The sequence below is a fragment of the Entelurus aequoreus genome, linkage group LG04 (genome assembly GCF_033978785.1).
Source record: "Entelurus aequoreus isolate RoL-2023_Sb linkage group LG04, RoL_Eaeq_v1.1, whole genome shotgun sequence".
NCBI classification, from domain to species: Eukaryota; Metazoa; Chordata; class Actinopteri; order Syngnathiformes; family Syngnathidae; genus Entelurus; species Entelurus aequoreus.
The window spans coordinates 41,249,708-41,266,173 of NC_084734.1; the positions used below are offsets into that span (position 1 = coordinate 41,249,708).

Sequence of the window (16,466 nt, forward strand, 5' to 3'; positions counted from 1 at the left end):
TCAGTACGAAGGAATACACGACTGGCAATGACTTGAAATGGATGAAAAGTTGCACATCTGGATCATGATGCATGCTGGATGCAGAAGGGGATGTGCGCTTCTCTGATCCGAAAGACGAGTGTGTGTGTGTGTGTGTGTGTGTGTGTGTGTGTGTGTGTGTGTGTGTGTGTGTGTGTGTGTGTGTGTGTGTGTGTGTGTGTGTGTGTGTGTGTGTGTGTGTGTGCGTGCCGGTCTGTCTGTCACCGGAACTGTGAACTGAATCTTGTAAATTGGATTGCGTGCGCGCAAGGCTCACGCATGCGGAGGGTGAGGATGCTGCGTTCAAGGACTCAGCCCAAGTGAATATTCCTTTCGGATTCGCTTGAGATGGACGCACGTCTGCGGAGTCGGACCACCGCGTCTGCACGGAGGATGCGAGCGAGCGCGGAGGAGGAGCGCGCAGTGAGGACGAGCAACGAGTCTTGCCGTTTTCTCTCTTGCACGGATACAAAAAAAAATAAATAATAACACCGTTTTTTTTCTTGGAAAGTTTTGGGAGCAACACATGGAGGGGTGCCGGCGCCTCGTTGCTTCGCTGAGTGTGTGTGAGTGATTGAGGGTGTGTGTGCTCATTAATTGCGGCTTCATTAAGAGGATGTGTGATGTGATGTGTGCATCCACACCGGGGCGGTTGGAGGCTGGAGGGCAGAGCATCCAGCATCCAGCATCCAGCATCCTGCATCCAGCATCCAGCACAAGCATTCCTGGGGACCACAGGTGTTCCTTTAGTAAACAGGTAGGCACTGTTGACCTTTTATTTAACACTAAAATATGATTCAATGGTATCTTTATAGTGATTGCTGAATAGGACTTTATAATAATTATTTATTATTATTGATTTTAATCACGTTACTGGCTACTTCTGCACATTTTTAACATTAACACATGCAGAACAAATGTAAAGTATGGCAACAATGTGGATGAATTCAATTATTCTAGTGTCTATTTACGGCCTTAAACTTTTACAAGAGTTTGAAGTATTTAAGACAATTTTAAACATCTTGCAGAAATGATAAAACATATACTTACATATGATAAAGTGATTTTTTGATGGGTGTTATCTATACAATGTTGCTTTTACATATTGCTTTTTAAAAGTGATAATTGTTATAAATTGTGTTATACTAACTGAGGGCAGTTACTAATATTTGAACCCTTTCGTATTGCTAAATAAAGTATTTAGATATATGTCCGTAGTATGGACTACAACTACAATAATACACAAAGTGCAATAAAATGTTTCTGATAATTTCTAGTCAATATTTGTATTATTATTTTGCGTGAAACTGGAACTGTTTCAGCAAGTATTTGTCAGCTTTTGTGGGAACATTTTCATCCATTTTTCTATTGATGTGTACATTTCTTTCCAGTTACTCTAAATCCCAAAATGCTGCACTGTGGATAGGATTCCCTGTGGGACACCACTGGCCTGAGTGGACCCCCCTCTCCGCATCATTCCTTCTCCATCCCACACTTCAGTCCTCCTCCGGTTTTTATACCATCGCTTCTCCTCCTGACCACCCTACCCTCCATCTCCTTCTCCTCCCCTCCACAGCACACATGCAGGCCAAGAAGCGGTACCTGCTTGTGTCTGTGGGTGTCGCTCTTCTTTACCTCGTCTGCCAGTGGGCTCTGCAAATCGCCGACTTCGAGCAGCAGCAACAGCAGCATCAGCGGTCTCGGCGCCAGCAGTTGCCCCAGTATCCCGACTATTATCAGCAGTATCAGACCCAAGAGGTGTACCCTCCCGGGCCCCCGTACCGGCAGCCCAGGCACTGGCCCGAGTTGACCCAGCTGCTAGGACCCTACCTGGAGGGAGGGGAGCAGGAGGTAGCAAAAGGCACTAAAAGTCATAACCTGCAAGGCCACAAATATCATGCATGGTCATTATATTGCTAATGATACTGTAAATTGCAAGCTTTGAATTTAGTGTTGGTTTAGAAGACCAAACCAATCAAATGGCATTGAACTAGAATAGAAAAGGTTTTCCCGCTAAAATCCTGCATAAAGTCTTACCAAAGAGTGGAAGCTGCGTAACAAGTCTGTGATAATAACGTGTGTGTGTTTAGAATGGGTTGTCATAAAAGATCGTATAGGTGACTGTAGGAAGCAGGTATCAAAAGCAAATCCTTGAAGTTGTTTTCTGCTATGGTTGCAGGAGGATAGTCCCCAAGTCCACCACCAGCACAGCTCACCCAGAGAACGACGCTCGATCCAAGACAACCTCTACAAAAACCGGCGCTGCCGCATGGAAACTTGTTTTGACTTCGCCCGTTGCCAGCCGGACTTCGGAGTCTACATATACCCTTCACAAAGGGGGGACGAGATCTCTGCCACCTACCGCAAGATCCTCTCTTCCATCGAGGAGTCACGCTTCCACACCACGGACCCCCTGAAGGCCTGCCTGTTTATTCTTGCCGTAGACACTTTGGACAGGGACCGTCTGTCGGCTCAGTATGTCCAAAACGTGAGGATGCGTATCCAAAACCTACCGACATGGAAAGATGGCAGGAACCACCTTATATTTAACCTCTACTCTGGCACCTGGCCGGACTACACGGAGGATCTGGGCTTTGAGGTGGGCCAGGCAATGCTGGCCAAGGCCAGCGCAGACATGGCCAACTTCCGACCCAACTTTGATATTTCCATCCCCTTGTTCTCCAAAGACCACCCGCTCAAAGCGGGCGGCGCAGATCCCACGGTGGCCCACAATGCACCTTCCTCCAGGCGCTATCTGCTGGTTTTTAAAGGGAAGCGCTACTTGACGGGAATCGGCTCTGAGACGAGGAACGCTTTGTATCACGTCCACAACGGGGAAGATATTATCCTGTTGACCACGTGTAAACACGGCAAGGACTGGGAGAAGAACAAGGACTCACGCTGCGATCGGGACAATGAAGACTACTCAAAGTAAGACAAACCTTTGCTGCTCTAAACCAAATTAAGGCTGTATTTACACAACACAAGCACATAGGGAGGTTGACCTTTTACATTTGAATTCATAGGGTACTCAACATGATCAGTTTTGGGTATTTTTGTCTGTGTTCATGTAACATTTGCCATTTAAAGATAACATTTCTGTCCAAATTTTATTTTTTATTTTCTTACACCGAGTGTCATTTCCAATTAATCATTACAGTTTGTCCTAGGTGTGTTGCCATAGGCAGGAAGTAGTCTTTGCCATTAAGTTGAATATCCCAGTCGTTTATTTTGTTGAGTTCTAATGTGCACATGCCCAGAACACACAGTTCAGTAATTACACATGAGTACACAAACAGAAGTGACAAAGGTGTTGTAATCGCCATGTAAAATTGCTAATGCTTATCAGTATAATGTATATGGAAAATCCAATGAAATTAGCATCGAGCTAGCGCACTTTGAAAAGTGGAGCTTTACTTTTGAGAGCTTTCTACCAGGCATGCTCGTAAAATTGCAACACTAGACGCAGTCCGCTGTTTAGATGCCAAAGTGCTGGAGCTGGTGCCGAGAGGGCTGCACGATTATGGAAAACATAATAATCATGATTATTTTCATCAATATTGAAATCACAATTATTAATCATTATTATTTACTGTGAATTAAAACATGTTTTATTGCACTTTATATTTTACACAAACATTATGTGAACTTGGCTTTCATTTCAAAATGAAACTATTAAAACAGTTTATTTATAATAAAATTAAAATGTACAAACGACAGGGCTAACTAAAATAAATATGCCATTGCAGAGTGCAAACAAGTGAAAAAATAAGATTATGCAGGAAAGTCACATAGAAAGGAACACATTGATTGTACTTCTCACAGTATATATAAGACATATGTCTCTGGCCAAATAAAATGTTATTACGTCCTTTATTTGGCGAAGTCTTTGAGAGGTGGATGGATACGGGGTCCCTCGGTGCACGGTTGATGTTACCGTCATCTGTATTTTGTGCACCCCCGCTTTTGTAGCTGTTCGTCGGAGCTAGGGGTGATGGGTGATGGGCGGCCCGCTCTGTGAGCAACCAGCTTTACAGCGCGGGCAAACGATGGCGGTTGAGAAAAGAAGGGAAGTGTTGTTAATGCTCAACGTGTCTCCACAACTCGATAATTTGTTTGGACGTGCACACCAACGAAGCTTTGCCGTGCAAGTCGTTGTGCCGTTTGTTGTCGGTTCATTCGCGCGGGAGCATTTCTGGAAACGAGCGGGTGTGCGTAGAGAATGGCAAGGCATGCTTGAGTTGTTCCGGGGTTTAAATACAAGGCCTGTTGGTACACTGCAGGTAACTCTGTGAGAGGGGACGGCCCTAATGTAATAATACATTTATTTTTCCTAATATTTTCGGGAGCTACTAGCTGATCTATCTTCAACTTCTGTTGTTACTCACTCCTACTCGCTCTCACATCTACTGTATCGGTCGCCCCCTGGTGGTTGGCTGATTTAAAATGCTGCGGAGCCTGTTTTTTAAATATTAATATTGCCGACGATCACCCTCATTTAATCGTAGCTGCCAAAATCATGATCACGATTAAAATTTGATTAATTGTGCAGCCCTATGTCACGTGCAACAATGGTATCAACATATAGTACCGTTTGATTTTACCTGAGTCGGTACTAGTTAGTCCTGACAGAATTCGGTTGGCACCTATAAAATACCAAATTCAGTCCCTAACCTAATGTGCACAAGCCCAGAACACACAGTTCAGTAATTACACATGAGTACACAAACAGAAGTGAAAAAATCCGGTAAACACCAAACAATATATTATATCTGTAAATTGTTTGTTTGATCTGGACTGACTCTTCCCGCCATTGATTCAGAAGGCAGGTAACCTTGGTATTGTTTGACGATGTCAGGGTCTATGAACGGCTAATGTATTACATTTACATCATATTTTATTGTTGTAGGTACTTCCAAATGTTCCCTTTTGTTTAGAGTTAGGACGGAAATGTTGATTATTGCCATATTTCAATGACATCCAGTTTGCAATGATATTGCATTCATATCAGGTTTTCAACCCCAAATCATCAAGCCTGATTTATGTTTGAGAGTAATTGGATCACTTGGACAGTGTAGTGTAAATCCACTGATTGGTCCTTGATACTCTTCACTAAGCCACAATGTTACTGATTTGGTGATACAGGACGGCTTAGCCGGCGTTTGCGTGCAGGCTGACTTTGTTTGTAATACAATGAAGTGAGTCGAGACTTCTTGTGTCCGAGGTTCACGCTTGTAACGACAGTGGATGGACGAGTGCTGTTTGTTTGTGCAAGAGCGGAGACCTCGGGAGCAAATAAAAAAAAAAAGTTGTGATGTGTAGAGGAGAAAGGAGAAAGATATTGTGAAATTTTAAAGCTGATTGCACTCACAAGAAAGCTTTTTGTCATCCCGTGCATATTTTAGCATAAGAGAGCTACACAACAACCACAGACCGTTTCGCATACATTATTTTCATTTTCCTACTACTTTTTGCCAGAGAAAAAAGTTTCCTGGTAACATCCCAAATTAAATGTAATTAAAAATACAGCAGACATAAAAATAAGCCGCTTTGGTTTCAGACGTGATTCATGAAAGCTGTTTCACAGTAAATAAAAGCGTGAAGTTGCGATAAGCAGAATGAACAGAGTGAGCCTAAGAGGCTCCTTCACTAAAGAAAATCAGCACAACGTTCCATTTTCCATCCTCTGGCCTGACAGCTTCTTTGGATTTTCACATTCGGTGGTCTTTGGAGTTTTTGGTGGTTTGTTTTTTATTATTCATGTTGTGCTTTTGAGGCAAACATTACAAGGAAACAGTGAACTCAGCCTTTTATGGGAATGATGTCGGCTGTCCATCATCAACGGGTGAGATGGAGGTTATCGATAGGAAAATGGGAGTATAAACAAGTTGCATAGCACAGCGCTCAGATAGACAACAATGGCTTCAGAATGCATCTACTTGCCAACATTTTCATTTGAAAATATGAGAAAATGAGCTCTCCTTTCAACCCTTTGTAAGAGATTCAATAATTTAGCAAATAACTGGACATTGATACTTTTTTTTACCCCCTTGACCATAGATACAACTGAATGGAATTGTAACAAGGGTGAGTCCATTCTAATGACTTATTTTGCTTGCAAAAGTGTCTACTCTTTGCGTTTTAACAGCTGTTGTTTTGCACCACGATAGAGCTAAACCATTATTGTTTGGGCAAGCCCCTTCCTGTAGAAGATCAATACTTTGGTTCCGGCTGTATGCGCTCATATAAGATGTGTCCAATTTAAGCCTGTGAGCATGAGAGACGGAACGTCTTCTAAGACAATCTGACCAGTTCTTTTATGCACTGGGAATCCATTGACCAGAATGAATGAAAATATTCACAGGAAGGGTTAAATAAAGAAAACTCCTGTGTGGCTCCTGCACAATCACCCTCGCAGATTGCTGCGCTGTACCGGCAGTACTGGGAAGGATTTTTCTTTATTGATGAAAGGAAAAATATGGGAAATACAACAGAATAGACAAACATATTTTATTGTCAATAAACACGTCTTCAGTGAGATTAAAACTATTCAAACGAGAGGGCGACGGTAAATAAGGTACTTGTTTAGGGAAAAATTTACAGGTATGTCTTGGGCTGATGTGTAAACCACCTTTTGACGATGGGCGGACAGTATTTGGGAGAAAACATTTCTGTGTAATAATAATAATTGTGCAATTATTACCTCACATAAATTTTGATTTTATTTATGATGGGTTAGTTTGTAAATTAAGAAAGCTGTCATTTAGTTGACTATTTTGTTAGTGAGATTCCCTTATGAGCTGAGAGATGCACCTTCCACATACAATTTTAAAAAGCAGTTAGAAATACATTTGTTCAGGCGTGCGGTCCATTAATATTCCTTAACACACTTAAAACCTTTAGCATATCTGTATGTGGAATTAAATTATGGAATGGATTAACCAAAGAAATCAAACAAAGCACCGATATGATTCAGTTTAAGAGACTGTTCAAACTACAAGTGTCAGGACTTGATCAAAAATAGGACTCAGACGCAGAGTGGAGAACAATCCGGCAGGCTTTTATTTTGAATGTTACTTTTCACCTACGGAGTCAGGGCAGTACAACATAGGCTATAATCTGACAACTAGGTGAAAAGGTTCCACAAAAAGTGAACAACCGAAAATCACTCCGAAAGGAGGAAACAAAAAATATCAATCGCAAACTATATTTAGCGTGGAATATAACTATGAAATTTATCAATAACAAAAAATGCTCCAAAAGTAGGGAGAAACAATGGGCTATAAAACTTCTTCACTGTTTCTGATCTAGAAAACTAGTTAACAAAATGTCACTCAAAAATTGAGGAAAAAAAAGAACTGTAAGAATAAACTGAAACTCACCACTCCGATTGCAAAACTATATAACCAAAAATCACTCTGCTTAGGAAGAGAAAAGGAAACTCAAAATACCAACAAAGGAATTCAGGATCAGGATACTCAAAGCAAGACAAGACAAGGCTTGGGCATGACGCTGGAGATGCACGAGACAACAAGACATTCTGGCACAGAACAAAGTGAGGTGTGGGCTTATAAGACACATGGGGCTAATGGGGAACAGGTGGAAACAATCAGGGATCAGGGATGACGTCAGACTGATGATACAAAAGGAAAGGCAAGTGACCTGAAACGAGAGGAGAGTTACTTTTCAAACTAAAACATGAAATTCACAAGACAGAAAAAAAACAAGACAAGACATCCCGTGACAACAAGTGTTCACAAAGTACACAGAACAAGGATTATGATGAACATCTTGAACCCTTTTTTTTTCTATTTTTTATTGAGACACATATTATTTATGTATTTAATATTTGTTTTGCTCACTATGGTATATTATGTATTTATTATTTATGTGTTCACTGTTTTGTTACAGAGAACAAGGAAATTGAAAAAAATTGTTATGGCATGAAAAGGGGTAGGATTAAATAAGCTCTGCTTCTTCCTACTCCTTTTCGGACATGCTGTAATGAAACAACTGGAATTGTGTGATGCATTACATTGTATTGTATGCATGTTCGAAATAAACTGAAACTGAACTTTAATATGCCATCACAATTTTTAGAGCAATTTTGGAGCCACCATTTCACCCACGTCAGGCCTGGAGTAGTAGTTTACAACAGTCATGTTTAAGATAATTGAGCCTCGGAGGATGTCTACTGACCGAAAGTCTATGTTACACTGTTCTAGGCTGTAAGAAAAGTACTATGAGTGTTTTTTAAACTGAGTGGACCCAGTCAAACACAGCTGAGTGAGTGGCGTGTGTAAACGAGCGACCTACCGATCTTTACAATCCTTAAGTGGCGACTGGCAGCCCGTTTGGTGTTGCTTTAACACGCATCAATACACACATGGGGAGGGTGGTGGGGTCCTGGAGGGTGCAAGGTAAACCCGTCAAGAGTCAATAATTACCCTCCGACTGAATTAGATCGCCATTTAAGAAAATGGAGGGAAGATGTCAGCTCACGCCTTGTGAGTTTTACTATCTACCGCAAGGGATGTTCTATCTTAAAGATGCTAAACACAATCCAGTGTAGGTCAATATATGCTGAGCTTTTTGAACAAAGCATTGAAAGGACTACTTTTTGTTGCATACAATGTTTGACTGTACAATAACCGAGACAGTATATGACACTTTTGACAAAAACCCAATCCTATTTAAGGAACATTACATTCACAATCTTTATGTGAGACTGGAATGCCTATTTTTGTCTTTTCTGTGCATTCTAAATAATGAAAAACTGCTAGTGATTGGTGTCTAAAATTACAGGTAATTGGAGTACAATCTATTTAGCTTATAAAAAAAACTCCAACGCTGTTTTATATGCAGTACAGGCCAAACGTTTGGACACCTTCTCATTCACAACACAACTGATGGTCCCAACCCCATTGATAAGGCAAGAAATTCCACTAATCAACCCTGATCAGGCCCACCGGTGAAGTGAAAACCATTTCAGGTGACTAGCTCTTAAAGATCATCAAGATAATGCCAAGAGTGTGCAAAACAGTAATCAGAGCAAAGGGTGGCTATTTTGAAAAAACTAAAATATAAAAAATGTTTTCAGTTTTTCACCTTTTTTTGTTAAGTACATAACTCCATGTGTTCATTCATAGTTTTGATGCCTTCAGTGACAATCTATAATGTAAATAGTCATGAAAATAAAGAAAACCCATTGAATGAGAAGGTGTGTCCAATAAGGGTGTAACGGTACATGTATTTGTATTGAACCGTTTCGGTACGGGGGTTTCGGTTCGGTTCGGAGGTGTACCGAACAAGTTTCCACATGGACATATTAATTAGCGTAGCGCACGTTGTGTAAACAATGCGCACCGAGGCGCAACACACGGCATGCTAGCAGCGACTTGGCTAAGACAACAAAGCAAAAGCGGTTTGCCGAAATTGTTCAGCAGCGCTAGGGTATGCTTCTGGCAACACGTCAAACATGCTAACCCATTTGAAGCGTCACCACCCCCAAGTGAACATCGCTTCAACGAGGAGAAAGACGAGCGTCGTGCAAACAGCGCATTCAAACAGCCTCTCCTCGGCGAGTCAGGCAGGGCTAAAGCATTAACAAATGCTGTTGGTGTTTTTATAGCAGCAGATTTAAGACCATATTGCATTAAAAACTAGATTTTGACCCACTTCTTCTTTCTGCAGACAATGTGGATAAACTGATTTTTCTGGCAAAAATCATGACGATTGAGTGAAAGTCACCAGGGTTAAAGGCTGGGGGGGGATACAAGTTAATCTGAGGCTGAGTTGACTTGAAACTGTTTAATGTTGCACTTTTTATATGTAGAAGAAAAGTTTTGTCATTTTACTTAATCTGAGCAACAACTTGAGGCAGTTTAATGTTGATTAACGTGGACCCTGACTTAAACAAGTTAAAAAACTTATTTGGGTGTTACCATTTAGTGGTCAATTGTACGGAATATGTACTGTACTGTGCAATCTACTAATAAAAGTCTCAATCAATCAATCAAAAAAAGCACTTTATATGTAGAAAGGTTTTGTTAAGAAACCATTCTGAGCCTTATCTTATTTAGTTTTTATTTTATATATGTTGACCACATGAACCCTGGCATTGGACCCTGTGTGTTATTATTATCCTTAGCATTCATGACTGCCTGCTGTTGCACTGATCAGCCTAGTGGTGGCTCACATCCATCACACACAGAGCTATTTCTATTTTTGGCAGAACTATTATAGTATTCCCAATGTTAAAAGGATTAAAGCCATTGTTTACAAATTTGGTAAATAAATAACCCTGAAAATTTACATTTTGTTATTTTCTTACTGTACCGAAAATGAACCGAACCGTGACCTCTAAACCGAGGTACGTACCGAACCGAAATTTTTGTGTACCGTTACACCCTTAGTGTCCAAACTTTTGGCCTGTACTGTACATGCTGAATGTATGTATACAATGTAGTAACAGGCACATTCATCATAACATTTAATACTTATAGTAATTTGGTCATTTTAAGCGTTACTGTAATTTATTTCCTACATGCATTGATTTTTCGTAGCACAAAGCAACTACTGTACTTCCGTCAACAACGATGTTTGCTACCACTAATCACGGCAGACTTTGTGAGAGCCTTGGAGCATTATCATTTAGCACCATTGCTAAACATTTCAAAATAAGAACATAAAACACTGAGTATGTTTCCATGCACTAAATTAGTTTGATTTCTCAAATAATTCAGTTTCTTCTATTTTTACACCTTCATGTAGAGTCCCAGTTTCCAAGCGCTATCGCTAATGAGACTTTGGGTCATACGCAGTGTGCTTTTTGTTTGCTAGGGGGCGATTGTATTCATTTCAGCTTGTCTTACTATGTAGGAATGTAAATAGAAGAGAATGCTACATGCTACATGGAAGAGCTAGTAGCTTTCAATCTCTGGCTCTAACACAGGCCTGGGCAATTATTTTGACTCGGGGGGCCAAATTTTGAGAAAATAATGTGTCTGGGGGCCCGTATATCTATTTTTAGGAACACTAATATACAACTTCACAATAATGTCTGATTGAATGTTAAAAACATTATGACATACTGCCTTAAAAAATGGAATTGAATTTTTAAATTTTTTTACTGAATGAGACACCCAGAATGTACATTAAAATAAAGAATATGGGATTTACAATATTAATTATGACCGATAAAACACTGAAAATTGACAACATGTGAACGTCACACCCCCTCTCGATCAACATATTTTACAAAAATGCAACAAAAACAGCAAAATATGATTGCGAAGGGCAAAAAAAACAAAACACCTACTGTCTGATATATCACTAAGCTTTAGAACTTTTTTGTAAAAATTTCCTTTCGTGTCTGTCCCTGACACCCGCATTTCAGGTTGGCCGCTCTGGAAACACTCTGTGGAAACGCTCCCTACCCACACTGCTTGGTGCCTCGTCTGAGCTGCTGTGACTTAGATTACCATAATAACTAATTCATCATCATTAGACGGTATAGCTCGGTTGGTAGAGCGGCCGTGCCAGCAACTTGAGGGTTGCAGGTTCGATCCCCGCTTCCGCCATCCTAGTCACTGCCGTTGTGTCCTTGGGCAAGACACTTTACCCACCTGCTCCCAGTGCCACCCACACTGGTTTAAATGTAACTTAGATATTGGGTTTCACAATGTAAAGCGCTTTGAGTCACTTGAGAAAAAGCGCTATATAAATGTAATTCACTTCACTTCATCATCATCGGCGGTCACTCGAACGAGTATGACGATCCTCCTGGTAGGGGAGTATCCCTTTATGGTGGATGCCTGTCCGTGACTTTGTTTAACGTGGGGAGACTGGTGCACAGACCGTCACCACACGATCCTTGACATAATCGGGTCAGGGTCCAGTGGCATGGAGTCCAAGACGACTGGGGACCCTTTTCTGCTGCAGCCTTCATCCGCCATCGCAGCCGTTGTGGTAGTTCTTACGCCTGCTCCGCCGTTGAAGTCTTTACCGTATCCCTGGCTGGGGGGCAGTCAGGTACTAGGCCTTTGCCAAGGGCCACCTGGGATAACAGTAGTAAAGGGGTTAACCTCCTAGTGCCCCAAGATCCCATAGAGGAGCCTCCACTGCCGGATGTATTTTAACGTCATGCCCAGGACATAATAACTAATTAGATTACCATAGTAACTAGTATATCATGCAAAAGCGCAGATTCCAATCATTGAAATACTTTGTATTGTTCAAGACTTACGGTAATTTGAAAACATCACTGCACATCATAATGGCAGCTACAGTTTCGATCTTAAAGATCTAAAAAATATATTTGGGAATGTCGGGCGGACCAGATTGAAAAACTTAACGAGCTGCATGCGGCCCCCGGGCTTTAATTTGCCCAGATCTAACAGATAACTACAACTTCCCACTGCTGTTTAAAGTTGTTGGTAATGTTAATGCACTTAAATTACACTTGTGGTCATTATGAACATCAGAGACATAGAAGAAGATTCCTACAGCATCCCCGCCATTAGTTGGTGTAGGAAATGCCACAGTGAACCCCGTAATATCCGCCCAAAACATCAGGTCTCACTCCCTTGCATTAATTTATAGCTATATGGACACAAATAGGTTTTTCAAGCATGGGAAGAAAGAAAGTGAGTTTGAAGGACATTGCTGAGAAGAAGTGAATGACAATCATTGAGTTAAAAAATAAATAATCAAACACATGATCGAGCATGTCGCCATCTTGGCGAACAGTTAGAAAGTGGTACTTCTATTTTGCACAATACTGAAGCAACATGACTCAATAACGCCAGCCAAGAATGTTAGAATAATATCTAAACAGCGGATGTTTATCAATGAAAATATGGAGAAGCTGCTGATGGTGTGTTTGACGGAGAAGATGGTGGAAGTAGATAGTAGTGGACTGAAGTCCACTCTCCAAAGTGAATGCTGTACATTATTGTTATATCAAGTCATAAAACTTCTGTAGTTTTCTGTAGTACATTTTATTCTATTGTCTTTATCAAACATTTCTTAATCTTAAAGTTTGCTTTTATTTTTAAAAAGCATGTTACTTGTTAAAATTGTGATGTTTTTGGGGGACGGGGGGGAGGCAATCACCAATAAATTGACTTCAGTTCATTTCACTGGGTGATGTTTGAGTTTGAGTTTGAGGTTATTTCAAACATGCAAGCATACAACATGATACATTGATTTGTTATACAAGTGTTTTGAACCAATTACCATAAATTGCGGACAATAAGCTTCTACTTTTTTCCTAAACTTTGAATCCTGCGGCTTATGAAACTAATTAAACTAGATTATATGATATTATATAATAATTTTGTAAAAAAGACAAAAAAACAAGCAAAAACTCTGAGAGGGTGTTTGTTTGTGCTATGGCGCCATCTTTAGGACGATTTAGCTCACTGCAGGAGCTGCAGTGAGTGTCCTTCCGTTTACCGGAAGTGTTCTTTTTGTTTTGTTTTGTTTTCAAATGGAGTGCCGTTCAGCCTTCTAGTCGTCCATAGCGTTTCTACTCTTATGGATTCTTCATTCATCCCTCCAAGCAACGTTTGTAAGTTTTACAATATAACTAAAGTTTACTAAACCGTTGCATGTGTGATGTCTTAGGAGTGTTTACATGCATATGTGTGCGCGTTATTGCAATGTAATGACGCTGGTGTCGTTAGCATCAGCTAATATGCAAACAAGTTTACGAGTGTCTGCTTTAGTATTATTAACTTACAATGGCATTCCTTTTGTGTTGTTTCAGTTTCTCAAATTCCTCAGTAAACTCAGCAAGATGCCACCGTAAAGTTATTGAGTCTGTTTAGCTGTTTGGAGAGCTGTCTTCCACAGCTAATGACGATGACTTCTGTTTTGTTTTATCAGCTGTTTTACTGCCGTGTTACAGACACAGTTTGGAAACCATTAAGATACGAAAATAAACATTTACAGAATCTTACTGTGTAAATAACTCATTTCGTATACCTGCGGCTTATAGTCCGGTGCAGCTAATATATGTAAAAAAAAAAAAAACATTGTAAAATTTAGTGGCCGCGCTCTACAGTCCGTAAAATACGGTGAGCTTGTAAATTAAAGTACTACTGTATGCTCTTTTGCTTGTTCCTGTCAGGCTTGTCGCTGACAGTTTTGGTTATGTTTTAGTTTTCCCTCTGTTTGTGTTTTATTTCCTGTCAGCACTCTTATTATCTTATTTTGCCTCCCTTAGCGCTGTTCCCCTCAGCTGCGACTGATTGGCACCTGGCCACACCTTGTGTCAATCAGTCGGCTGCTATTTATACCTGCCTTGCCCTCCAGTCAGGGCTGGAGTATTGTTTGCTGTATGCTGTGGACTGCCTGTTTCTTGTATGCTGTGAGCTATTCCCTGGATCCTGACTCCTGTCCCTGTTTGCTGTTTCCTGGTTTCTGATTTGTGTTTTCCTTGCATTTTTTGAACATTAAAACCATGTTTTCTTGTACCAAGCCTGGCATCTCTGCATCTTGGGGTTCGTCACCACCACTTCATGACAGTTCCAGAATATTGGCTGAGAAACCATTTCTTTTCCTGTTCGTCACATCAATAGGCACACCTGGTATGCTATTTAATGAGATTAAAAAAAAAAAATGCATCGCAAATTTTGCTTTCGGAAGAACAATATTGCTCCCTTTTAAATTGATGTTGCAGCAATATGTTTACTATTGTGGTTCTAGTCAATGCGCTTCATCACACTGGGTTGTTTCCAACATAGTGCTGACCTTATTTAGCTACAAGAGAGGCTCAAAATATTAAAAGCTGCTATGTGCGATGGAATGGAGTGGCGCAGTATTACCGGGCCTGAGGTAGCAAACAAAGACACGCGGCGAGTGACAACAGGATGGAAGCACAGCTGCCGACACATCTGTGAGTGTTTGGCAGCTGCAGCATTCAAAATGCATGTTGAGAGAAAAGTGACTAAATGTAATAAAGGAAATGTCAGCGGCGGTCACGTGGGTGGCGGGCAATGTTTGTTTGCCAGGTGGCGCAACGTTCTATTAGCGTACACAGCAAAAAGCAACCTATTTTCCTTGCTCTGTGTTTTATCTTCCGTCCTCCCCTCTTCACCTTCATCCCGCCTCCTCCTCATTCGCTCCTGCTCGCTCTGCTTTGTTCCTTTATCTGCCGTCATCCGTGCTCGTCCTCCTCTCCCCTCGTCTTCGCCTGCCAAGCTGAAGCAAAGCGTGGAAAAAGCTTTTACTGCTGTCTAAGTGCATCTTTGATGCAAGTTGTGATGAAGAGCACCATGAGGGATAATATAACACAGTGCCACTTTCCGAAAAGAAAGACACTTTTTTAAAAGAACTTTGATGTGTGTGACAATTCCAACAGCCTAATTAAAGATACAAGACTTTTGCCGGTGGAGGGGAAGCAGAGGGAATACTGGAAACTCGCAACTGCAGCGGCGTACACCTGCGTTCACATAAGTCAATATGGTACCCGCTCCAGATACTCAACAGTAATAATTTTCGGTCCTTTTGTGCGTGTTCAAGTGGGAATGAATGTACAATGCAGGCCAAAAGTTTGGACACACCTCCTCATTCAATGCGTTTTCTTTATTTTCATGACTATTTACATTGTAGATTGTCACTGAAGGCATCAAAACTATGAATGAACACATGTGGAGTTATGTACTTTACAAAAAAAAGGTGAAATAACTGAAAACATGTTTTATATTCTAGTTTCTTCAAAATAGCCACTCTTTGCTCTGATTACTGCTTTGCACACTCTTGGCATTCTCTCAGTGATCACCTGAAAATGGTTTTCACTTCACAGGTGTGCTTGAAGCTCATTGAGAGAATGCTAAGAGTGTGCAAAGCAGTTCCTGCTAGAATTTAGTTTTTTTTTCATCAATCTGGTTCCTCATTAAATTATTTTGCTTGCGCGGCATTTACCTACAACTCATTGCATCATCAAAATCATCTTTTTTTAAACTGGTAATTCGTTCCAAAAGTTCAGCCGAAAACTGAATTATACGAAAACTGACTACATTTTAACAAGATTAACAAGACAAAATATAAGCCACATCCACCTAATTTTTAGACACATTTTATTTTGTACATATATTGGCCGCACAAGTCTATGAGCTGCGGGTGTACACTTGAAACATGAAATATTTACACAAGCAAGCCCGGCTTTAGGTCATTTGTCGCCCCGGGCAGTAGTAGACTTTGCAGCAGACATAAAGAAAGAAATACGATATAATGCATCTTTGTATGAGACGTTTGGGGGCTGAAAATGAACTGCTTGTGTTTGCCTAATGGTAAGTTTTACCCTGACAAGTCTTTTACAAAAAAATACTCACCTGATTTAAAGACTTTAAATACAGTATTGAGGTTTTATTATTTATTTAAAAGTAAACTTACCTAATACATGTGCTGAGTGTGTTCATTCATTTGTATTTACGTATTTT

General features: G+C 40.6%; 1 protein-coding gene across 3 annotated transcripts in view; it reads left to right on the forward strand.

The window, feature by feature from the left end:
* The first annotated feature begins 332 nt into the window (after positions 1-332).
* The window catches only part of LOC133648626 (exostosin-1), a 359,097-nt gene continuing 342,963 nt past the window's right edge, over positions 333-16,466 (forward strand). For 2 of the 3 annotated variants that reach the window (XM_062044901.1, XM_062044904.1), the window contains exons 1-3: positions 333-775; positions 1,410-1,869; positions 2,198-2,949. In XM_062044901.1, the coding sequence (XP_061900885.1) occupies positions 1,600-1,869; positions 2,198-2,949 (1,022 nt within the window). In that variant the 5' untranslated portion in view covers positions 333-775; positions 1,410-1,599. The remainder of the gene's footprint in view (positions 776-1,409; positions 1,870-2,197; positions 2,950-16,466) is intronic. The other variant, XM_062044903.1, reaches the window with a different exon arrangement.